This window comes from Alosa alosa, chromosome 24 (assembly GCF_017589495.1).
Source record: "Alosa alosa isolate M-15738 ecotype Scorff River chromosome 24, AALO_Geno_1.1, whole genome shotgun sequence".
Classification (NCBI taxonomy): Eukaryota; Metazoa; Chordata; class Actinopteri; order Clupeiformes; family Clupeidae; genus Alosa; species Alosa alosa.
Genome location: NC_063212.1, coordinates 22,777,447 through 22,802,127, shown reverse-complemented (window position 1 = coordinate 22,802,127; position 24,681 = coordinate 22,777,447). Strand labels below are relative to the sequence as shown.

The window sequence follows — 24,681 nt, the reverse complement described above, 5'->3', positions numbered from 1 at the left end:
AAAGGAAATCAATAAACCAATATGTCTTCTTTAAACAACAGGAGGGAAGGCAATGGAAGACTAATCCAATAGTTTTAATCAAATTAGTGTAGGCTACATTTGATTTTGATGAGGATCTTGATTTCCTATATGCTCCTTGAGGAGGGACACAGATCAGGGTGCAGTTTCTTCCACAGATGACATGTCGGGTTCCGAAGAGAGATCCGAAAACGTCAAGTCAGGAACCTGGTGTTGACGGAACAGAAAACCACAACATCTGCCTTTACCTGACTGAACGTTCCAACAGTTCACCACCCAAGAGTATTTGCAATTGTAATAATTCATTGGTTTCATCAGGGCCCTTTCCACAGGTGTATTAATCAAGCACCATGCAGTCTGCATCTGTGGTGGTCATTTTGATTGTTGGAATTTAAACTCAAAAAAATTTCACCAGCATAACTATTTTTTTTAAGAAAGTCTTTTTTTGAAAAATAAATAAATAAATAAATATATAAAGGAGGACAAAATGGCCCATCACAGTCTTTGTTAACCAGTTCTCCACACATCTTTCATTGATTCCCAATTAATCATATTATGATTAACGTTATATTAATGCAGAATTCAAGACACACACAAGACTAGTAATATTAATAGGTTTATTATTAACTTGGCACAAGGACAACAGCTGGGCATCAGTACAGTCTGGATAATAAGGCTTTACATGGAAAGTTACATGTTGTAGGTGAACTTGTCAGGTTAGGTGGAATTTCTGCAGGCTTCATTATAGGAAGCATTTTCAGTATGAACCGAACACGTCACATGCACGATGTGAAAACGGGTAAGTTAATGTTGCCGTAGTAAATATAACATACTGTAGTTCATCTCCACACACACAAAACAGGCTTCTCTTTTCAACCACATGAGTTGTTAACAGGGTTAATCAACACTGAGATTAACAACAGTTAGTGCGTAGAGTCCATATGTTTCTTCGCCTTCGTGTCGCAGACTCTTTCCTCCGTGGAAGTCTGGGAGGGGACGGCTGCATGGTTCAGCTCGGGCTGTTTGTGAGTGTTGTTGGCGGAGGCATCGTGCGAGTGAGCAGCAGCACCACTGCAACCTCCTCTGCCACCAGCAGGGGGCTCCATGTGCGAGTAAAAGGGACCTACCAGCCAGTTGAGGGGCGTGTTGTTCACCAGGTAGTCCATGGTGTCGTCCAGAATCACACGGACGCGGTGCAGCTGCGTCCGGCTGGAGGACAGCACGCTGTCCGACAGGTCCCCGATGGCCGCCGCCTTGCTGAAGCTGCCATAAAGCTCAGAGGCGAGGTGCGACAGGATGAGGGCCTGGTCCTGGATGTTCTGGGGGAGACCCTGAACGCTGGACACCAGGCCCTGGCAGGTGGTCTGCAGCTGCTGGGAGAGGCCGCGGGCCAACGCCAGAGTGCGGGACTCGATACTCTGCAAGGGAGGAGAGAGAGACACGGGACACAAAGCCATTACTACGCAGGATGAGGCACTCTACAAGCACCATCATACCAACACATTGTAGAATACACAAAGATACTATTACAACATCCCAAAAACTGAAAGTGTATTCCCAAAAAGATATTCTAGAAAAGTGCAATTATTTGACAGTTTCTTTTTTCCTTTTTAATTGTGAGTATAGAGCTTGACATTCTTTGTTGTGCTTCATCATGACATCTTCCATCACCATTATATTACCATAAGTTTTAATGCAACAATAATTACTTTCTAATGGTGTAGCACCAGCCCAGAATCCCTTCCTTATTCAGTTCGCATGGAACACCAAGGTACCACTTCAGAGACGGTACCACATGGTAAAGTTTTCCTAAACAAACGGCCCTGTTATTCTGCTGCAGATAACATACCACGGCATCACACTCTTCAGACGTCTGGCCGCTCACCCGCCAATCCATTATGGCCGTCAGTCTCACATGCATCTTCTGGTTGGCATTGTCAAGGTTCTTTCTGGCATATTCAATCTGAGAAACAATATCACACATCAGAATGGCACCTCGTTTATATACTCTAAATTTCAGAGAAAACCATTTTGTAGCCCAAGAACAGCAGTATAGACAAAATATCAATAACAAATAATATTAGTTATGGCCAGCTCACATGCATAACTATAAATCCTACCACAAAGGGCCCTTTTTTGTGTGATAGTGTAAAGTCTTAAGTCAATCTAAATCGAATTTTATAACTAGGCTAATTTAGCACCATGGGCAAGACCCCATCCTTAAACATTGAAGAGTCAAATCAAAATGTTAATAACCATTTAAATTAGGGCCCATTGATTAAAGTGGTTAACGAGCCCAATGGCAGAGAAGAGCACAGAAGAGACTGTATAAGTATATATACTCTTTTGATCCCGCGAGGGAAATTTGGTCTCTGCATTTATCCCAATCCGTGAATTAGTGAAACACAGTCAGCACACAGTGATGTGAAGCAGTGAGGGGTTGGGTGCCTTGCTCAAGGGCACTTCAGCCGTTCCTACTGGTCGGGGTTCGAACCGGCAACCCTCCGGTTGCAAGTCCGAAGCGCTAACCAGGAGGCCACGGCTGCCCCAAGAAGCAAAGAGAAGTGAAGCGTAGAGACCCACCACATCCATGGTGAGGTGAAGCTGGGCAATGGATTCTTGGCTGTGCTGCCGAGCCTCACGCACCTTGGCCATGGTCCTCTGGTAGGTGCGCTGGCCCACCTTGGTGGACAGACTGCCCAGGCGCGTGTAGTAACTCCTGGGCTCCAGGCCATTCTCAAAACTCTCCACGGCTTTGATAGATTTTTCTGAGAAAAGAGGACAGGATGAAGTATATAATCAAGCCACTATCAAGATCCTTTAAAGCTGGGGTTAAACAAGGCAAAGGCAAACACACACACACACACACACACACACACACGCCTCTGGTTAAACATCTCTAGTGTATTTACAGTTTATGTAAACACTGGCGATTAGTTAAAGAGTGCCGAGAAAAGGGAAGTATTCTTGAGAGGAACGGGTGCCGATGCCAAACACTCAACAGAAATCAAACAAAGGAGATGCAGTAAGCCGATTTATGATGGGCCATTGGGTCATTTTCTTTCTTAGAAATCTTTTTACCCTGTATCCCCTTTGGGGCCTTTATTCTGGTCCAATATTAAATCTCATTGGATTACATAAAGTGATTATTCCAGCACCAATTTTAAAACCACTGGAACACATGTCTAGGGGCAGTAAGGCATGACCAAGAACAAAAGCACCATTGAGATGGAATCAGAAAATTCCCAAAATTAAGTGATCCCTCACTGCCAGACCATGACAGTTATTAGGAGTCCACATTGTCGCAGGCATTTCTCTATTCACCTGGATCCACAGAAAAATCCTAAATGTTCTGCATTCTGCCCAGATTGATCAGATTATAATGATTAATCAGCTTCTCCCAAAACCTTCTTAAAGCTGTGTAGGCCCCGTCATGCAAACAAAGACAATTTTACTGGACAACTCCTGCAAGTGCTGAAACTGAAATGAAACCATCTAAATTAACCAATTAGAGCCTGCTGTCCAGCACTGCACTGCACTTGGGTAGATATGAACAGCAGTATATAAAATCTGAGACAACGGGTAAATCAGAGATTTCAAGTTAGCTTATAGTTATGTTTGTGTTCCTCTCCCTCCCTCAGAAACACACACACACACACACACACACACACACACACACACACACTCATCTCCTGGTTGGTGTGGGGCAGGTACTGTTCCACCAGGCTCTCTGAGGTGCTCAGGGCAGAGTCCACGCCGCAGCTCACCAGCTGCACTACGCGGCTCTCCTTCACCATGGATACGCCGCCCTGGACAGCCCCGCGTGTGCGGCCCACCATCCCGGTCACTGCGCTGGTCACAGTCTCCTTGGCACCATTGACCCTCTCAGAAACCACATCCTTCGCCCCGTTGACAGTGTCTTTTGCGGAGGCCACAACCTGAGAGGGCAGAGTGTGTGTGTGTGTGTGGGGGAGAAATGTGTGCTGTGAGTGTTACCAAGAATTGTTGGTGCAATTGTATTGGCTGGCACTGGGGAGTTTCAGCAGGCTAATTCCACTGACGGCTTGCCAACAGAGTGTGGGGTAGTGGAGAGCAGAGTCATGGCTCGAGCATGATGACCAGCAACATACCTGTTCAGATGGCTGATGCAGGATTGGCAGACTCTTCTCAATCTTGTCCAGTCCTTTGCAGGCAAGGACATTTGCAATAGTAACTGTGGGGGTTGATTAAAACACACTTTTAGAGGACATTATGACAACACCAAGTTATATATATATATATAATTTTTTTTTTTCCCCCTCATCTACATCTACTATTCAATCTGCATGAAGCCAGCATCAGCAAACAGAAACAGTCTTATCACAGGCGGTTTACATTGGCAATAGTCTACCAGTTGACTGCATGTTGAACAATTGACAGGTTTTTTTTGTTATTATTAGAAAATCTGAATTCTCTCTAACTTCTCTAATATTACTCTACTTTCAATACACCTCATCAGGAGTAACTGTAGCCTAGTTGTCCATAGATTGATAGATAGATAGATAGATATAGATACTTTATTGATTAGATAGATACTTTATTGATCCAAGGGGAAATTCAAGGTCTCAGTAGCATACAGACATCACACACAACATCTAGTTACTTACGCTGTGGTTCCAATTTGTCGATGATTGGCAGAGCGCTAATGATAGCCACGGATGACACGGTTTTCACGCCCAGCTCCGCGACTTCACACACGCTCTTGATGTACGGGTGCTGGTCCTTGGTTTGCAGGTATACTTTTGACATGATGTCATAAGCAGAGCTAACCAGGGGAAGACTTGCCACCCTAGACACCACATTCTGAAAACACGAGGTTAAGGTTAGCCTTCATGAAGAGGAAGAGAACAACAAATGTATACATTCTGAGAAGGATATAGGCTACAGATCAAGAAAAACAACGTAGCCTACCTGGTCATTAAGAACCATTGACGCCATGTCTATCTGTCAAAGTTGTTCCTAAAAGTGAAAGCCACATTTTTAACTTTGTTGAACCACACATCCAGATGTTAGTATGGCCATGCACAATATCGCTACGTTACAAACATATACACAAACAAAAACTCACTTACGGAATATCAACAGCCGCGGAAGTAACACTGAGATGATTGAGCTGTGGTCTGCGTATGAAGTTAAAACTGTGAGAGTTGTTGTGAGTAAAACTTCCCTTCTCCCCTGTCAGGTTTTATACTATTTGCATCTCGCGAGACAGGGCGTAAATTACGTCAACGCCCATCGAATTATTAGGGCAAAGGTTATTTGTACATCACCGGGTATTTCCACATTCCTTTATTCTTTCAACATAAACCTGGCAATGGGACAACTACAAGGGATACATAATCTGCCATTAGCACAGCCAAGAAGATTATTGTGTATCTAGTTTAATGAAGTTTAGCCACTTTTTGTATGTGGCTTCTCCTGAATACATTGGTGTCTAGTCATAATCAGTCCAAGACAAGTATGTATACTAATATACAGCAGGTCCATCACCATTATACATATCTTTGTTTTTTGGGGGAGGGGGGGTAATTTAGTAAAAATATATCTCTGGTGTCTGGTATGTCTCCCTGAGATACATAAGTCACTAGGCCATGGGGTAATCATGACTCATTGCCTTGTGAATGACCACAGAAGATGTCAAAGCAATCTGTGCTAAAGTTCATCAACACCTCATTCAATGAAATCCTGTCTTGTTCCCTTTCGGACAGTGCTTGCACTGTAAAATGTAGGCTACCATAAACTGTGATATCATGCATTGATTGCGTCATATTAAAATGAATTCCGGTGCAGTACAACACGTAGCGCTGGACTATGACCAGGGGATCCCGATTCTGATTTACGGGTTACTCTGTACATCTGAGTAAATGTGTACATCTATCAACCACTGGCTGATTTGTAGTCAAATTCACCATCCACTCAATATTAAATGATTACTTAGCCACTTTCATATTTTACCAGCATTTGGCTGCATGGTGCCTGGTGCTAATTTGCATCCCAGTTCTGGTCCAGGGTCAGTTGTGACCTGCCAAGGTTAGACCAGGTCCAATCTGGGTCCTTCAATCCACTACTGACAGTATATTGTAAGATCCCTATCCACAGTTTGATAAAGTGATACTTCAGTAGTGCTTATTGGCATGCAATGTCATCTCACACAGATGCTGGGCGTTTTAAATGTGAAGTAAATTCAAAACCAATTCAATTAATCAATCAAACAAACAAACAAAGTGTCCACTACATCATTGGAACTGTGAAGCGTGACAAAAATGCAGGTTCTAGGCTCACGTAAATCTGTTCCGTGTTCTGTATTAAAGCCCTGTGAGGTCCTGAATGACACCAGAGACCATGTGTAACCGGGTGAACAGAGGGCAGAGGAATTTCACATTGTAGCTCTAAGAGACGAACCGCGGGAACAACAAACACAGATAAAAATGTGTAATGGGTCAGTGTGAGATGAGTTAAATGCAGAGTAACATGTTTTCCTTTTTGAATGCATTACAATGGGTTACATTGAATGTACATTGTTAGAGGCAGCTACTGCTGAGAGTTAAATGTGAGGATAGTGGTGGCTTGGTAAATGTGCTATGCTGTTATTTATTTCTTGTTGTTTCTATGTTTCTTTTATTCTTTTTCTCCAGTCACCCAGAGCCACTACTGTTGCCTATTGCCAATAGAACATGTTTGATAATATAAGTTTTTACTGTTTGTTAATCTACACAGGAAATTAGAGCTTTCTTTTTATTTTGATCTACCTTACCTAAATCCATACAGTTAAAACTGCTCCCACCTGAAGCAGTCGGGGAATAAAAGACCTGCCGGAAAATAATTTATTTGTGTCCTGTCTCATCCATTCAATCAGGCCACATAATCACTCAGAATACATGGCCTCTGGGTTTGTAACCTTCATGTCAGAAACACACAAAAGAATGTGAAAACAGAAACTGTTCCAAAATGTTGCCAGTGGTCAAGGTCAAACACTTGTTTTCCATAGATCTTCACCAAGTTAAGTTCACTTCACTTCCCTCTGATTGAGGCAGTTTCCTCTGCCTTATTTTAACAAGGACAAAGGCAATAGGCTGCCTACATTGTTTTTGTGGTATTTGGTATTTTGTGAAGTGTTACATTGTGTTACATATATTTTGCTCCGTGAAAGATGTACAGAGAGGACAAGTAGGCTACATATTTTTGAGTGGATGACAGATGGCGTTGGAAAGCTTCAGCGGTTCAGTGTCCTCAAATGGCCCTGCAGCTATTGCAACTGGACTTCCTTTTAGTATGCAGACACCTGCTGCTAATGATACGTTACTGACACCTTGTGGACAAAACAAAAACATGTGGTGAAGTAATCCATAGATCACAGGGATAAAAAAAAGTGGGCCTACCCAGTGAGCCTACGTTTGTGCATACTGATGATTCGGATGCAGCTTCTGAGAATCAAAAACATCATGTTGTGAATAGAACGTTGGAATGAAACACACTGTGACACACAATGACCAAGGGAAACAACTGATTATTATGTAACACGTTTAGAATGTTGAAACAGTCTCTAGGCCTAGGTTACTTCTCGTATAGGTTCATCAAAACAATTCCAGGGGCAAGGCTGGGCTGACTTGTTTATCGTAGTAATCAGTAAGCTGTCTCAGAGCTTAATTAAAAGATAAAAGTAATCCCGTTCCAGGATTTAAGACACTGGATGCCAGGCTATAATAAGTTTTTTTTTATTGCCGTTGGACAGCCTTGCTTCGCTCTTGCCCGCACTGAGATGTAGCCGAGTAGTGTTGAACGCGAGATAAATATCACCTGGGATCATGACGATGCAGTGTCTCTGTCAGATTTGCAACTGTGGGTGAGTGTGTTAACCGGTTCTCACGGCTGTCCCGATAGCCTGTGTGGAACAGGCAGATGGACACAGCGTGACTTCCTCTGACTGTTCCGTACATACTGTGGACAGCTTATCTCATAGGATCATCTCCCAGTGCATCACACGGTATTATCTTTGCACATGTCGCAGCTGGTAATAATTTCACTCATTTGTGCAAGGCTTGGTGTAAGTTCGTTACCGAGAATACTCTAGGGAGAAGTCTTCAGGAGATGCACGCGCAACTGCGCCGCCTCCCTCTCGCTTGATAGGCAGTGACCTATAACAGCTGACGTTATTCTTTCTATTTCTATTTATACTTGCTCTGGTTTATTTATTTATTTACCCTACTTAATCCTTGATGGATCAAAACCGTTGCAGCCGTTTGCCCATCATACCCGGAGCGGAGGCTTGCGCTCGCTCTTCTGGCCCTCTCTACGCAGAGAGTGAATAATCCACTGCACGGGCGCTTATTTTTAGACACCATCCCAGCTCCTGCGCGCGCCCCTTGTTCTTCACTCTTGCCATTCGTGCTCTTCTGGTCAATTATTTAAACCGTACGAAGGGAAAATAATGCCTAAGCACAGGACACGCTGCTTCTGACGGATAGGATACCCGGCGCAAGCAGCGCATCAGAATGATAGAACTGTAAAGGAAGGTAAGTAGCCTAAGCGCGCTGGCGATGGGAGCGAACAACTTGTTTTGGTGTCTTACTTTATTCAAGCTTCAAATGACGGTCGAGCATCTCTCTAAAGAAACACAGGTAGTTTATTATAGTGCACGTCGTTGCACAGAGAAAGTGTGTGTGGGCGAGAGCGTGTGTTATGGAAGGGAGTGAGTGATGCTGCAGGACTTGGATATGTACTGTACGCCTCTGTTATTTTCTCACTCACAGGGGGTGCTTATCATGTAGCCTAACTATCTATGAGGTGATTCAGAGTGAGCTGGGAACCATTTCGCTTTCATGATGCGCCGCTGGAGTTCGTACATCTCTCAACCGAAAACACATGACTTCTCTCTCCCCACAGGAAGCACCGCTGCTGTCCAGTGGAACCGGGCCCGGTGGCCTGTGAGGCGCACCCAGCTGACCCCATCTCTGAGTACAAGGAGAAGTTTATAGCGCACATCAACGCGGAGGTACGGCCGGCTATACGCCTCCACGATGAGTACCATCCGCCAGAGGGCAAAATGTCCAGTATGACCACCTTCAGGTAAGAGATGGACACTTCAACCGCGCATTTGATATGTTTTTTTTTTTTTTTTTTTTTTTTTTTTTTACCAAGAATTAGTATAGTTTGAGTCTGTACTTGTCTGACACACAATGCTTATAACTAAGCATAATACATTACAATAAGCACCTAGTAATTTTCCTCACCACATTGCATGAAAATTATGAAAATACAATAACTGGGGTACCTCCTGAAACCAAACATCAACTGTAACAGGGACAACATTCATTGTTTGCAGGATGATTGCAAGTTAACATTCAGAGTAGCTGTTTCAAACCAGTGCAATACTGTACTCGATTATCAACACAATTCAAATGACCATAGGCCTGTCACTACTACATTCATGACCACACATACACACACAAACAGTTGACACGGGTACAGAGTGGACTCACATTACCTGCACCTTTCAGGTTAGATTACGTGCCTCACCCCGTGATTCCCAGAGAGCCGAGAGTCCAGTGTGCGTACGTCCCCCCTGAGGGGTCCATGAAGATGACCACCACCTACACCGAGGACTTCCACCGACACACCGTGCAGTGCCACAGGGTCAGCAAGGTCGACGACTACCATCCCTCAATGGCAAAGATGGACACCCTGTCCACTTACAAGGGTAAGGCACGGCAGTCAGTGAGACTGATGTTGGACGGTGGCTTGTTTTCTACCCTTAGCCACCAGTGTGGGGTTTTAGCTTTCGGGATATACCAAAGCACACCTGCCTGTCCACATTAACAGTGTTGCACTCTTATCCCAAAGATGAGACTGAACATTTGTGATTACTGCCTCCTTCCTTCTAGCTAGAAATGGGAGGGCTTTGCCCGTTTAGAGTGGAGCACAGATTGCACACATGTATGCATTTTGTAAACACTCTTCTCTGAACATGTAGCCTCAAATGCAAAATTGTGTCGGTTTATCCTTCACAACATTAGGAAGCTCAGACCTTTTCTGACACAAGATTCCACACAACTACTTGTACTGGCCATGGATCTCCAAGCTGGACTATTGTAATTCACTGTTAGCTGGCCTACCTGCTTGTGTAGTAAGATCGTTGCAAACAATTCAAAATGCTGCAGCATGCTGGTCTTCAATGAGCCAAAGAGGACAAATTCTCTTCCATTTACTCTCCACTGGCTCCCTATAGTGGCCAGAATTAAATTGAAATCCCTCACTTTGGCCTATAGGACACTGACTGGATCTGCTCCCTGCTATTTTAACTCACTGAACAAGATATACATCCCCAACCGCCCACTGCGGTCTTCTGATGAGCGTCGACCAGCCATAAACACTAAGTCAAATTCAAGACTCTTTTCCTCAGTGGTTCCATGTTGGTGGAATGAGTTGCCCAGTGCTCTCCGTTCCTGTGATAGTTTTGGGTCTTTCAAGAGGGGTCTAAAGGCATATCTGTTCAACATGCACTTAGTTTATTAAGCGTTTCTTATGTGTTATGGTTTGTATATTATAGTATTTGTTTATTTTGATTGAATTGTCATTGTTGTTTATTATTGCTATACTCTGTAGTCTTACCGACTTTTTTAATTGTTTACTGTTAACTTTAACTATTGTAGGCTATTGTTGTTATTTGTATGTTGCTTTGGACGAAAGCGTCTGCCAAATCCCATAACCATATCCCCTTGAGAATGCATTCATTTTGAATTACAGAACATTTGATTGTTGTTTATTCTGGCAGATGAGTTCCGTACATGGCCTCCTCAGAGGAGGCAGCCATACCGTGTAACAGACAACCTGACTCTCAACGCGGGCAAGTTCTGTGGCACCTCCACCTTCAAGGACAACTTCCGCCCCGTCGTTGGCATCGTAGCACGCCAGCCCTGCAAGCCGCCAGCGTCCTCTTTTGAGCCGCAAGTGCGTGTGCCCTTCAACGGCGTCACCAACTACCGTCTGCAGTACATTCCCCATCCAGTGGAGGCGCTAAAGAGGCCCTCCAGCGCGCCCTTGAGGGCATCCTCCTCCCAGCGGCTGAAGGACCAAATCCCGCCAACCGTACGCTGGAACACAGAGTTCCGCGAGAAGTACCAGGCGTGGCCGCTGGGCGCTAGGCAACCGCAGCACCATGCCGACGAGTACGAACCCCCAGCTGGTCACATGACCTTCGACAGCACCACCCGCACGGACTACGTCCGCCACAATTGCCCTCCGCCGCCAACGCGGCCCGGTCGCCCGGTCATCCAGGCATGGGTGGACGAGAAGGAGAAGGACGCCCAGCAGGAGGAGCTCCGAGGCCGGCTGGCTGAGCGGCAAGCTCTGGGAAAGCCCACCACCACCACCTACCGCTCCCAGTACACCCCCAAGACGGCGCCCAAGCCCGTCTGCTTCCGACCCCCCGAGCCCGGCCCAAAGCCCCGCGTCAGCGTTGCCCGGCCAGCAGAGGGTACCAGTGTCCACCCTGAGGTGCCCGTGTGCCCAGCCAGCTACGCCCACCCGCCAGGCTTCCAGGACACGCGCATGACGCACAGAGGCCACAGGCTGTACCGGACCATCTCGCTAGCGGAGGGTGGCGGAGCGAAGGACGTTGCTGCGGTGAGCAGCGGCCAATCGCCTCGCGGCCACAGCATGGAGAGGAAGAGTGTGGTAGTTGACGGCCGAGGCAGGGGACAACACTAAAAGCCCTACGCTCTTCGTGAAGACCACACACACACACCTGACCACACCAAAGGCATTCTTATTTTTATAATCAGAGATTTCTATACGGATCGCAAGTCTCTATTCACCATGTGCACCAAACATTTTTTGAAAAAAAAAAAAAAAAAAAATAAAATGAATATTTGACTGTTTGTGGAGTAACACTGGATTTATATGCATTACGATGACAGAAAGCACAACCAGCACCTAGGAATGGATACATTATTACGCCATATCATCCCCATGACCTGCCTTTAAATGCAACAGACAATCAATCCCAATGAAGCAATGAGCTACTTTGGAAGTTTTGAAGTTTATTTAAAAAACAAACAAACAAACAAACAAATAACACCACACAACCTGGAGATGCTGGACTTTGCATAACAAAGAAGGTTTGAGGATGGCTTTTAAGCAAAATTCCTATTTACAATTTACAGAGGCATTTTATAATTAAAAAAATACCTAAATTGGGCATAAAAAAATAGTCAAATAACTTTTAACACGGTATTCAGCATCCTTTAAAATTCCTACGATTGACAACACTTCCACAAGGTCTATGAATGATAAAGAAAGCCCTGGCTACCAGTCAGGGTCACTTTCACTTGAAGCCAAATGCAACATTCAGTAGACTGACAACCTGTGCCAAATTAACGATGCTATCAGTTCAGGACCAACCACTATACATGAGTAGGCACCACCATGTGTGCGTGCGTGTCGTGTGTGTGTCTTACAGTAGTTTTTATGTGTGTGTTTGTGTTTATGCGTGTGTGTGTGTGTTTATGTAGTGTGTGTGTGTGTGTGTGTGTGTGTGTGTGTGTGTGTGTGTGTGCCAGCCATCAGTTCTCCATGAAGCGGATGTGCTTGCTAGCTTCTTTGGCTCTTGCCACGATGATCTTCTCGGCCTTGGCGATGAGCTAGGAAGACCGGAGAGAGGGAGACCATGTTTTAATGCTGACCAAAACCAACCAGGCACATGCTAATGCAGCGCAGCGTAGCGTAGCGTAGCGAGCAACCTTTAAAGCACGATGCAGGAAACAGAATGCTGAGCAATCTCTTCCTGGACTGTAATACACATAACTAAGGAATCTTGTAAATGAGATGTGTGTGTGTGTGTGGTGTGTGTGTTGTCCGCGGATCACATTTTCCACGAACAGGAAATGAGCCCTGGTTTCACTGTTATATAAAGCAATGTGATGTGTAAATGGATCAGAATAAAGACTGAAAGTGTGTGTGTGTGTGTGTGATAATGGCTCAGACTAAGAATGAAAGGTCTTGTGGGGTGAAAACGGAGCCTTCTAAGAAAAGTGACCCAATAACGTGTTGGTAAGCCAGCTTAAGGGCCTTCTTTGTTCATTTGTGTGGAGTACGTCAGTGGCGGTGCCTGAAGCGTCTAAAGCCAACTCAGAGAACCACGACACAGCCAACACCAACTCACCTTTTCTGTGCCTCGTTTCTTGTCCCGCGGCCGGTTGAGCTTCGCCTGACGGTCAACGAGGATCTTCTGCCAGTATCTCTGCTCGTGGTCACCTGACAGGAAGGACGACAGGACAGGACAGGAAGTGGAAATGGAGGACCAGCGCCATAATCAACCACAGCTACAATAAAGACGGATTATATAGAAGACCATTTTTTGTGCTCTTCACTGATATTCTTGAGGTGTATTTAAAGGTGCTCTAAGCGATGCTGGGTAACGTCACTTCTGTTGACTTTCAAACAAAACAGAGCTAGCTCGCTACTTCCTCCCCCTCCCTCCCGTGCTGCTCCCGTGCAATTGAAACTCTCCTCAACGCGCATCTTGTCTGTGATTTGCTGGAACAGTTTGTTATGTTTTTATGGGCTAGGTTTGCACAGGTTGTTTTTGTTGCCGTTTTTGGAGCCTGGGCTGTCCACAGAGATCGCGTTTTTTTTACAGTCTATTCAGGACACAGACAGCTAGCGGTTGGTTAGGTGATGTTTGCAGTAAGTGACATAAAATGTCTAAGCCTAAAAAACGTGCAGCATCGCTTAGAACACCTTTAATAAATGCATTAACTATGTGGAGAGCTTGGGCACGAAACTGAGAGACAACAAGACTCCTGTTTATTTTGATTTGCTCATAAGAGGAAATCTCATCCAGGAAGTGCCCTTGACCATGGTCAAACCTTGACCTTGAGTGTGGCCAAAGCTTGGGTACACTTGGTTTTGCATCTCTGCTCAAGTTTGTAAAATGCGACTTGAGTTTCTCTTGTTTCAACCTCCTCACCCTGACACATATAAGCTGCACATTTTAACTATACTCTGGACACTGACGGATTTGTTAACATAATTGTTGATATAATATAATAAATATACTTAATATTTATTCTTACTGCTGTGTTACTTTTTTATCATTATTCTTACTGATGTGTTACTTTAAATAGTAAAAAATAACCAGTATAAGCTATTTTAAAAGAAAGAAACACTACGTTATATAACTGACAGAGAGAGGTGCTGTGCTAACTTTGTGTGTGTGTGTGTGTGTGTGTGTGATATTGGCTCAGAATAAAGAATGAAAGGTATTGCGGGGTGAAGACCGAGCCTTCTAAGAAAGGTGACCCAATAACTCCTTGGGAGGCAGCCAGGTTCTGAAGTAATGAGGGACTCAGTGGAGCGTGCTGTGTTAAGAGTGTGTTCATATGGGGGTTGTGTGAGTGAGTGCATGTGAGGACTCTCACCAGTGTGTGCATATATGTGTGTGCGTGTTTGTATGCATGTGTGTATTTGTGTGTGTGTATGTGTGCGTGTATTTGTGTGTGTGTGTGTGTGTTTGTATGCATGTGTGTCTATGTGTGTATTTGTATGTGTGTTTGTATGTGTGTGTCTTTAAATGTGTGTGTGTATGAATGTGTGTGTATGTTTATATGTGTTAATATGTGTTTATATGTACAGTAACCCTCCAGAATTATTGCCACCTTTGGCAATGTTGACTAAAAACAGGCATACAAAATAATCTTTTGATGATTCATTGTACTCTCACAATGAAAACAACAAGGAAAAATCCACCCTTGAAGGGAAAAAAAAATATTCTGAGAAAAAAGAAAATCTCATTAAGAAATAAATATTTTTAACGGAAACACGTTGCTCACAATTATTGGCACCCCTAGAAAATCTTGCATACAAAACCAAACAGAAGCATTTCCTTATCTAATTTCAACTTTGTTAAGTTAAAGGAACCGTATGTAAGAAATGTAATTCAATTAATCATAAAATGGCCCCGATTTGTCACTAGACATTAGGAAATCATGCTAATTCCAAATACTTATATCACTCACAACAGTAGTCCGGCCAGGATATAGTCATTTAAAAAAGTGAAGTTGCAGCCCTCAACTGATGTTGATGTTTACATATTTGTGTTTTAGCCTGATTAAGCCACCCTCCACCTATCTAGTAATCACAAAGTCAGTAGTGTTTCGGCATCTGGGTTGCCAGCTCTGCTCTAGTTACCACATCTGCGGTGTACACCGCTCTACAGTATTTTGAAAGTGATTGTAGTACCAGTTTTGGCCAAAATCCTACATACGGTTCCTTTAATCAGAGTGTCTGTGAACTTTCAGAGGTAGTTCACTACTTTGTTTTTCACTAAGGTATGAAAATAAAGAGACACAGAGGCTAAATCCTCTTGTCATGTTTCAACATCAGAAAGACAAGAGAATACACTAAATTTAAATAAAAAGAAAGTGTGTTGACATTTGTAAGTCAGTGAATGTCTATAAAAACTAGGTACGTTGTTGAAAATGCCTATATTTACAGTTAAAACAATTATTAAAAGGTTCTAATCAACTGGAAATGTAACAAACAGGCTTGGACAAAGACCCATGGTTATCTCGCCCCCACGTACAGTATGGAGCATGGTAAGATAGGCAAAAAAATTCCATAAGGATCACTATTGGAGAGTTACAGACAAAGGTGTCATCTTGGGGTCACCAAGTCCCCCAAACAATCTTTAAAAGTGACCTCACTGCTAATTACCCGTGTAAACGGCAGGAGCTACTGAATGGTACAGTGACTTTGTCTGGAAGTGTGGTCTATTGTCAGATGACATGAAAATTACGCTCTTTGGCTAGGAACACTTTAGGTCTGTTTGGTGTACATAGAAGAATGACTATACTGAAAAGAACCCCAAACCTAATGAGAATTATGGTGAGAAGAGGCTGTGCTATTGTGGGGCTGTTGTTATTCCCAAAGGCCTTGGGAATCTAATAAAGGTGCATGGTATCACGAACAACATGAAAAACCTGAACATTTTTAAAGGAAATCTGTCAATCTCTGCCAAGATACTAAACATTGGTCATGATTGGATCATTCATCAGGTCAATGAACCTCAACAAACGTCCAGATCAAAACAAATATGGTTTACTGAACACAAAATCAAGCTTTGGCCATTGCCATCTCAGTCCCCTGATTTAAACTTCATAGAAAAACAGTGAGGAGTCAAAGAGGAGAATGCACAAGTGTGGACCTAGGAATCTGGACGATCTGGGGAGATTTTGTAAAGACCAACAGTCTTAAATCTCTTGCTTTGTATTCTTCAACTCTATGGGGTGTCATAGGTGAATATTACAAGCTATTTTATTGGAAAAGGGAGGCTTAAGAAAGTATTATAAAAAGGGGTGCCAATAATTGTGAGCAACGTGTTTTTGTTAAAAATATGTATTTCTTCATGATATTTTCCTTTTTCTCAAAACAAATTTGCTTCCCTTCAAGGTTGGATTTGTCCTATTTGTCCTCATTGTGAGAATACAATAAATCACCAACAGATTATTTTTTTTTACCAGATTTTAGTCAACTTTAGCATGGGGTGGCAATAATTTATTAAAAGTAAGACTGATCTGAGAGGATGTGTGTTTATATGTATGTGTGTGTGTGTGTGTGTGTGTGTGTCTGTGTGCCTCTATGTGTGTGTGTGTGTGTGTAAGACTGACCTGAGAGGATGTGTGTTTATATGTATGTGTGTGTGTGTAAGACTGACCTGAGAGGATGTGTGTTTATATGTATGTGTGTGTGTGTGTGTGTGTGTGTGTGTGTGTATAAGACTGTTTATATGTGACCTGAGAGGATATATGTTACTGACCTGATAGGATCTCCAGTCTCCAGTGGTGTTTCTTGTGGAGCTGTGCTTGTGCTGCCATGACGGCGTGCGCGTCCTCGGCCGTCTTAAAGCGCACGTGCCCCTCCGCGTCCCCCTCCAGGATGTCCACGTACACCACCGCCGAGATCTCAGACAGGGCGTCCTGATCACACACCATCACAAACACACACACATTTAGAGATCTCAGACAGGGCGCCATGATCACAAAGGATCAAGATTAGAGTACGGATATTTCAGAGTACACGATGAACTGTAAAACTACAACTATGAAATCAGCATCAAAACAACCCACCAACCAATCTCTAGACTGAGCACAGGTCGTGCAGTACCATCACACACTTCTTCCCAGGCAGAGACTCTCTCTCACACACACACACACACACACACACACAATATTGCAGTACCTTCACACACTTCTTCCCGGGCAGAGGCTGTGAGTGTGTGATCTTGACAATCAGCCCGCTCTCAAACTGAGGGCCTTTAGGAGTCTCCTTCTTACTCCCCTCGTCACCTGCCCCAAACAAACAAACAAAACAGCAAACAGGAATCAATCAATCAATCAATAAATAAATAAATCTAATATGATTGTGCGCCTAAAGAAACAAACAGCAAACAAGAAAATGTGTTTCAATGAGTTTTCAATAAAAAAAAAAACAAACAATCATTGAATGATTCAATCAGAAAAAAAAAACAATAAAATATGAGCGTGCGCATCAGGTGACTCTTTCCCCTTCCTTTGAAAACACATCAGTGCTCTTGAACTCGACTCTATCTGCGGTCAATGATAAGCCATGACAGATCATCTAGGGAGTAACTGACCTTCTTCACAGCAGCCATTTTTGACATGATATATATGGCAGGCCCAGGTGCTACTGACCACATTAATCAAGGTTCTGAATGTGATTCTGCTACACTTAACAGAGACTTCATTAACATATTTACCAACACCAGTGCTTACCCTACTATTTGATGTCAAAATGGCTGCCGTGAAAAAGGTCTTTTCGGAGTAGGTTAAGAGGCCAGGCCAGATAAGAGATCAGAGATTAACTTCGCGGCCGTGTCCAAACCCCCAGCAGGTTGCAGTGGAGTCCCAACAGAAAAGGCGTGATGTCAGATGTGAGTTGTGAGGGCCGCACGGTACCGTTGTTCTGGTCGTGCGGGGCGGCGCCGGCCGAGGCGTCACATTCCATGGCAGCCTCTGTTCTGGGTTTGATGTCATTCATGGACTTCTTGAGGGCGGCCATGCTACTCTTCTGAAGCTTCAGGTACTGCTCCTTCAGCTCCAGCCACTCCCTCCTAACACACAGAGAGAAACCGAGAGAAACAGAAAGGGGTGGGGGTGGGGAGATCAGAATCAGAATCGGAATCAGAATCCGCCTCCTTGTTGTCCCCGTCAAGGTTGCCATGGTCGTGGATACCTCAACAGGCACAGGCAAGGTACACCATAACATATAAGAATACACAATACCAATTGAAGAGAGAGAAGGAATAGTGCAATATCAGTCTGAGATTTCAGATTTAAATATAAATATAGTGCAAGGCAGGCCAGTGCAATGGTAATATATTAATAACAATATTGTAATTGATTGTAAATATACATGAGGTAGATGAGCAGAACTCGGTTATTAAGTGATGATGTAATAATATGCTAATAAATCTTTTTCTGGGTCCAACGGCTTTCATCGAAGCTCAGTTTTCTCCATAGACACTCCATTTCCCACTATTCAGAGTAGCCAAAAAATGTCACAGGCATGTGTATTTACTTCGGAATTAAGTAAACAGCTTAATTTAAAACCTTTGTTTACAAGAACGATATGTTTGATGCACTACTGCAAGTGATTTGGTAAGACTTTAATGCACAGATTTAGTTAAAGTATAATTTCATTTCTCGTCATGCCTGTGGAAGCAGTCAACAGGGTTCCCACTCTTAAGTCAAATGTAAAATTCCATGACTTTTCCCTGACAAAAAAAAAAAAAAAGGAATTTCTATGACCTATAATGAACGGTACAATATACTACCTAAAGATTTCGAGCGGCCGCGAGAATTTTTTACTTTTTTTTAGAGCGGAAGATGAATAAATGGGCATTGATTAAACAAAGTTGGGCTAACCACAATCACTCATGCAAGCAGTAAGCCAATAACTAGGCAGACAATTCTGCGTAGAAATATTGTAGATTTGTATTAATGTATTTTGGAAAGTACCGGTATATTTTAAACTGCTACAACAAAATTCCCTGATATTCCATGACTGCCCCAAATATGATAAAATTCCCTGACTTTCCATATCTGGAATATACTTTTTTAAAAATCCCATGATATTGCAGAAATTCCATGACCCGTGGGAACCCTGAGTAAAGCAGGCGTCAGGCGTTTTGGAAACAGGCGTCAATGGGCTCTTTTCTAGACAGTCTGCAGAGCATACATATACAGTACAGGCCGAAAGTTTGGACACACCTTCTCATTTCAATGCGTTCTCTTTATTTTCATGACTATTTACATGGTAGATTCTCACTGAAGGCATCAAAACTATGAATGAAGGCAACGTTATTAGGCCCACAGATAAATATTTGTCAAATTATGGCTTGCTGAATATGGTATTAAATAAAAAAATATAGCAACTTTGAAGAAGCTAGAATATAAGACATGTTTTCAGTTATTTCACACTTTTTTGTTAAGTACATAATTCCACATGTTTTATTAATAGTTTTGATGAATCTACAATGTAAAGTCATGAAAATAAAGGAAACGCATTGAATGAGAAGGTGTGTCCAAATCTTTGGCCTGTACTGTATTACATTTTGCTAACAAGCTAGCAGATAATCAAACAGAACTAAACAAAAGCACAAAGGAAACTCCTCACCACACACACTGCACCAGAGTGCCAAACTAATCAACAAAACTACCCAGGTCAACAAGGCAGGGCATGTTCATCTGTATAACACATTTCATACAGAAGGAGCATCCAAAGGAATAATAAAGGCAAAGTGAAATAAAACTATTATATAATTAAAGTATATTATAATTAAGACACAAAGACCAAAGAATATAAAGGAGGAATTAACTTAAATACCAGAGAGTCAAACCCACCATTCATAGCACTTAAATAATACATCTGTTTATCTGGAGGGTCATTGGATGGAAAGTAGTCACTCTAGACTTCTGCATCGGCCACCATTATGGAAAATTCACTTCAATTCCATGAAATTCCACAAGAGGGCGCCCTTTACAGGATTTGAGCATGCCTGTGTTGATGACCGTGTGTGTGTAGACCAGTGTTTCTCAAAGTAGGTGCAGTGACCCTAGTCCATGGGTGCTGTGGAATTCTTTGATCATATGTTGAATGAAAAAGTTTCACTTGTATATTTATATATCAGTTTATTTAAATGTCAAGTCCAAAATTATTTTCAAATGGTTTTAACCAAAAGAGATAGTTTTCCTTTTCTTCACTTTACACACAACCTCTTCTGCTCCCTGCACCAGATATTATAAAATGTACTCTTTTTTTTTTTTTTTTTTGACGGTTAAGTGACCAAATGTGAAATAGGATTGCCGACTGTAGACCAACACATCAGGAACGAATACATTGAAATTAGTTTAAATGTTGTATATGAATATGAGACACTTTTCCAGAAAGTAAAAGGAGGAAGATAACATGGTGTTTTAGAAGTTAATTCAGCAATACACTAAGGCAGTGTGAAGATGTGTTCTATGAAAATCATGGTTAACAAAGCATCATATTTACTTTGAATTTCAGCTCAACTAATAACATTAGCTCCTGGGTGTTCACATGTAAACCAGTTACTTTATCATGGTTTAAATATAATTCCGAGATTGCTAGGTCATCTCAAAGCAGTGACCGTAGTGTCTTCATTGCAAAGCAGACTAGGCTAACTAGACCTGGCATCATTTTGTGCGTGTGACGGTGTTCTGTAGAGTTATGCTACTTTGTCGAGATGTGCTACCGTAGTGCAAATCAACAGCATTTTTGATTAATTTGGTGCTGTTCTGCAAGCTAAAATGCTCCTACCAGCCAGCACTACCCCAAGATAGAGTGATTCCAGGTGGTACATAACAGCACTATGGTACACATATTTCAAAATGTGAAATAAACAAACCTGAATATGTCAGTGTCTGTGTATGTCGGGTAGCACAAATTACATTACGTTTTAACAGTGGATTGTGAGTTTTATTTCCCACTGCAGTTGCGCGGTAGCACAACTCGACAAGTACCTTGGTTCGACAGAACACCAGGATGAATTAAACACCTTTTAATTGAACGTCATTTACAAAGACATAGTTCCACACTGAAAGCTAATATTTTTGTCACTAGCAACCTACATCAGTCCTCTGTCAAATACAGTTGCAAACCGTTCAGGAGTTATTTTTCAATTCAATTCAGTGTTATTTATAAAGCGCCTTTCAGCCCCAGCTGTGGCTCAACTGGCTGGGGCACCTGCAGCGTACACCGGCGACCCGGGTTCGATTCCCGCCCCGTGGTCCTTTCCGGATCCCAACCCCGACTCTCTCTCCCATTCACTTCCTGTCACTCTCCACTGTCCTATCATTAAAAAGGCATAAAAGCCCCCCCCCCAAAAAAACAATAAAGCGCCTTTTGTGCAAACAGCAATACAAGGTGCTTAACAACAGCACTTAGAAATAAGATAAAACAAAAAGAATGATAAAAGCAATAAAATATGTGTAAAAATATAAATAAAAATCAAGGTGCAAAAGTCATAAAATATGAAGAGATGTATACACACATGCATATGCATACAGAAGACACATCAAGACCTAAAATTCCAAAACGGTCAGGGATTTAAGAGAAGGCAAGGCTAAAAAGGTATGTCTTAAGATGTTTCTTAAAATGATTTGAGTTTTGTTTCATTCCTTCCCTGCGGTGAATGAAACACTCTAAAGTCTAATAGTCCAAAATATTATTTCACTATGTTCATACAAGGGTTAGGCCACTGCACATTCAAATAAGTGCCCTTCATGAGCACTCATTTTATCGGACAATTGCTCGCAATGCAGTCTCTGGTATATCCTCAGTGACTAGTTATCCTTTTTTGTCACTGAATGCCCTTATCTGACCTCCCCTAGACATCTGATCTCACCTTCACAAGACTTGAGTCACTTCAAGCACCATTAAGAACTCGTTGGCTCAAGGGCCCATGTAAAATACTTGCCTGAATAAGAGGATAAAAGCTAATAGCCGTGAGATGGCCCCGTCTGGGCGCGATCACGCCTGGGCAGTGATGACGGGAATGGGACTCCATTTGCACGTCTATGGCACAACAGTCGGCTACTGACTGTGTGGAGGATGGGCAGAGCATAGAAAGGAAGTGGATTTACACCTCGGTTTACAGAGCCGAGGCTTACATTGTATGTGTGGTTTTTTTTATATCCTTCAATATTAAAGACAGTATGACTGATCAAACAAAATGTAACTTCTGTCTGTAAAAACCTTGTACATATTTCTCCCTTATCATGAGTACCTAATGAGACGTTTAGGTTCACTTGGCAATGTCCATGTCCTGTTAATAACCATAGTAATATTAATTATAATAATGACAAACTAGGCTCATATTCTGCTCTGCTAAATGTTAAAATAGTGTTGTAAAAGCTGATAGACATGGTTATGGTTATGGATTTAGCAGACGCCTTTGTCCAAAGCGACATACTGTATATGGTGATATAAATAACATTCTGAGTAAAAAGGAAGGATTTAACTTAGGGGTGCCGTGGGGAAAACAAATATACATAGGGGTGTCCTGAGATTGAAAAGTCTCAGAACCACTGGTGTAGACTGTTATCCAAAATGACTTACATATATTAATAGGGAACTATATTAATAGGGATTACTTTGTCCCCGGAGCAACTCGGGGTTAAGTGCCTTGTTCAAGGGCACAACGGTGGAAGCCGGGAATTGAACCCACAACTTTTCAGGCTACTACACGCTAGTCCAGCTCCTTTACCAGTACACTACCACGACCCCCCATGTGTGCTTGTGCGTATGTGTGTGTGCTTGAATGACTGACTGACTGAGAGGCAGAAACGGACTTGACTGGTGTGAGTAGTTGTGTTTGTGTGCGTGTGTGCGTGTGTGTGTGAGAGAGAGAGAGAGAGAGAGAGAGAGAATGAAAGCAGAAGAAATAATCAGTGCGACTGCCTCTGTGTGTTTGCATGTTTGTGTGTTTGTGTGCGTGAGAGTGTGTGTGTGCGTCTTACTTGGATAGCACCCTGAGAGGGATGATCTCTTCTCCAATCTTGAGCCGCTCCTTGTGCTTCTTCTTGCGTTTCCTCTTGGCCTTCAGCAGGGAGTCATCCTTCTTCTCATCTCCCCCGTCCTGCTTCTCGCTTTCAGCTGCAGACTCTGAGCACGCACGCACGCAGGCACACACACACACACACACAATCAAACCAGATACACACACAACCAAGTCAAGTCAGTCAGACAGACACACACACACACACACACACACACACACGCACACGCACAGTCAATCAGACATGGACAAACACACACAGACACATTCAGACAAATATACAAAGATCCATAAACTGTAAACAAATACACTTTTTGTCACCATTACATGTGAGATTCTAATGGCCTACAGGAGACATGGTCAACCGCATCACTGCAGGTTATTGTAGCTGCATTGGATGCCGTGGGTTTACTTGGCAGATTAATTCCCTTACTCTCTTACCTCAAAATGGTGGGTGGTGAGCGTTCTAGCACAGAATGGCCGCCGCACTTCACCAAAATGGTCGCCACTCATAAATATTTACGACCATAAATGTTAAAAAGCTAGATACCACATTGTCTGTCGAGTTCTATTAGGTGGCATACGTCAACAACGTGGCCGCCATATTGCTTGGGGCAGTGTCTATGGGCCACATTTGCTGGAAATCAGAGACACTTGATTTACCGCTCGGTTGTTAGCCCCACCAAGATTGCGGTGCTATTTACGTATGTTCTGGAGCCCAATGCGGTCTTTAGCTTTCTAATATCTATGTGTAAGACATCTAGTCATAATTGTGGCTACTGCCCCCAAAGTGGTGGAGAAATCCCCAACGACCGGGAAAGCAAATAGGTTTGACTGAATGTAATCTAATGGAGGGGCACCTATATGAGAAGAGAAAAGACCTTAACAAGAGTTATCTGTGTATCAGTGGGCTCGAGAATTACGTGAAGTTACATTTTTCGGAATTAAGTTCCCAAGTTTTGGTCATTCTATTTACACTGCCAGAACTCTTGCATGGTCTCAACCGAGTCACTGCAGTTTGCTGTAGCTGCACTGGGCCAACAGGATGCCAGTATCATGCAGGCTGTGGTTTCACTGTGATTAGCCGATTCATCCCCAATCTCAAAATGGTTGGTGGTGAGTGTTTCAGCACAAAATGGCCGCTCATCACCAAAATGGCTGCCACTCATAGATATGTCTGACATCTCGTCATAATCATGGTTACCGCCCCCAAAATGGTGTAGAAATCCCCAACGAGGGGGAAGTAAATAGGTTGGACTGAATGTGACCTAATGGAACCTGTGTGAGTAGAGAAAAGACCTTAACAAGGGTTATCTGTGTATCAGTGTGCAAGCGCTGGGTTCCCTGCGATTGGCCGATTAATTCCCTCATTCTCAGCCTCAAAATGGTGGCTGGTGAGTGTTCGAGTGCTGGAGCACAAAATGGCTGCCGCGCATCACTCAGGTGAGTGCTACACATGGGTGGTGGTTGAGGTGAGACCCTCCTCCTCCATTGAAAAACACTTCAACTAGAAAACCGGCAAAAAA

The 24,681-nt window shown here is 43.0% G+C and overlaps 3 protein-coding genes across 15 annotated transcripts in view; 1 reads left to right on the top strand and 2 right to left on the bottom strand.

Annotated features, from left to right (window-relative positions):
• Window positions 1-55: 55 nt before the first annotated feature.
• Window positions 56-5,238, bottom strand: plin2 (perilipin 2). 4 transcript variants are annotated; one of them, XM_048236201.1, is made up of 9 exons: window positions 5,130-5,238; window positions 4,969-5,016; window positions 4,665-4,860; window positions 4,149-4,231; window positions 3,704-3,956; window positions 2,602-2,786; window positions 1,868-1,981; window positions 1,146-1,436; window positions 56-225 (listed from the first exon to the last, which is right to left on the bottom strand). In XM_048236201.1, the coding sequence occupies exons 2-9, from the start codon at window positions 4,993-4,995 to the stop codon at window positions 154-156; spliced, it is 1,221 nt and encodes a 406-aa protein (XP_048092158.1). In that variant the 5' UTR covers window positions 4,996-5,016; window positions 5,130-5,238; the 3' UTR covers window positions 56-153. The 4 variants fall into 4 exon arrangements, with proteins under 4 accessions (XP_048092158.1, XP_048092155.1, XP_048092157.1 ...); XM_048236198.1 differs by lacking the exon at window positions 56-225 and having other exon boundaries at window positions 622-1,436; XM_048236200.1 differs by lacking the exon at window positions 56-225 and having other exon boundaries at window positions 622-1,436; window positions 2,665-2,786.
• Window positions 5,239-7,632: 2,394 nt separating this feature from the next.
• Window positions 7,633-12,085, top strand: LOC125289603 (stabilizer of axonemal microtubules 1-like). 2 transcript variants are annotated; one of them, XM_048236548.1, is made up of 4 exons: window positions 7,633-7,900; window positions 8,941-9,123; window positions 9,555-9,754; window positions 10,829-12,085. In XM_048236548.1, exons 1-4 carry the CDS (start codon window positions 7,863-7,865, stop codon window positions 11,761-11,763), a joined length of 1,356 nt encoding a protein of 451 aa, XP_048092505.1. In that variant the 5' UTR covers window positions 7,633-7,862; the 3' UTR covers window positions 11,764-12,085. The 2 variants fall into 2 exon arrangements, with proteins under 2 accessions (XP_048092505.1, XP_048092506.1); XM_048236549.1 differs by lacking the exon at window positions 7,633-7,900 and adding an exon at window positions 7,933-8,570.
• larp7 (La ribonucleoprotein 7, transcriptional regulator) overlaps window positions 12,076-24,681 on the bottom strand; it is a 53,257-nt gene continuing 40,651 nt past the window's right edge. For 8 of the 9 annotated variants that reach the window (XM_048236541.1, XM_048236540.1, XM_048236547.1 and 5 more), the window contains 6 exons: window positions 23,118-23,262; window positions 18,030-18,184; window positions 17,293-17,399; window positions 16,871-17,030; window positions 13,217-13,308; window positions 12,076-12,695 (listed from right to left, as the gene is read on the bottom strand). In XM_048236541.1, coding sequence (XP_048092498.1) covers window positions 12,618-12,695; window positions 13,217-13,308; window positions 16,871-17,030; window positions 17,293-17,399; window positions 18,030-18,184; window positions 23,118-23,262 — 737 coding nt within the window. In that variant the 3' untranslated portion in view covers window positions 12,076-12,617. The remainder of the gene's footprint in view (window positions 12,696-13,216; window positions 13,309-16,870; window positions 17,031-17,292; window positions 17,400-18,029; window positions 18,185-23,117; window positions 23,263-24,681) is intronic. The other variant, XM_048236545.1, reaches the window with a different exon arrangement.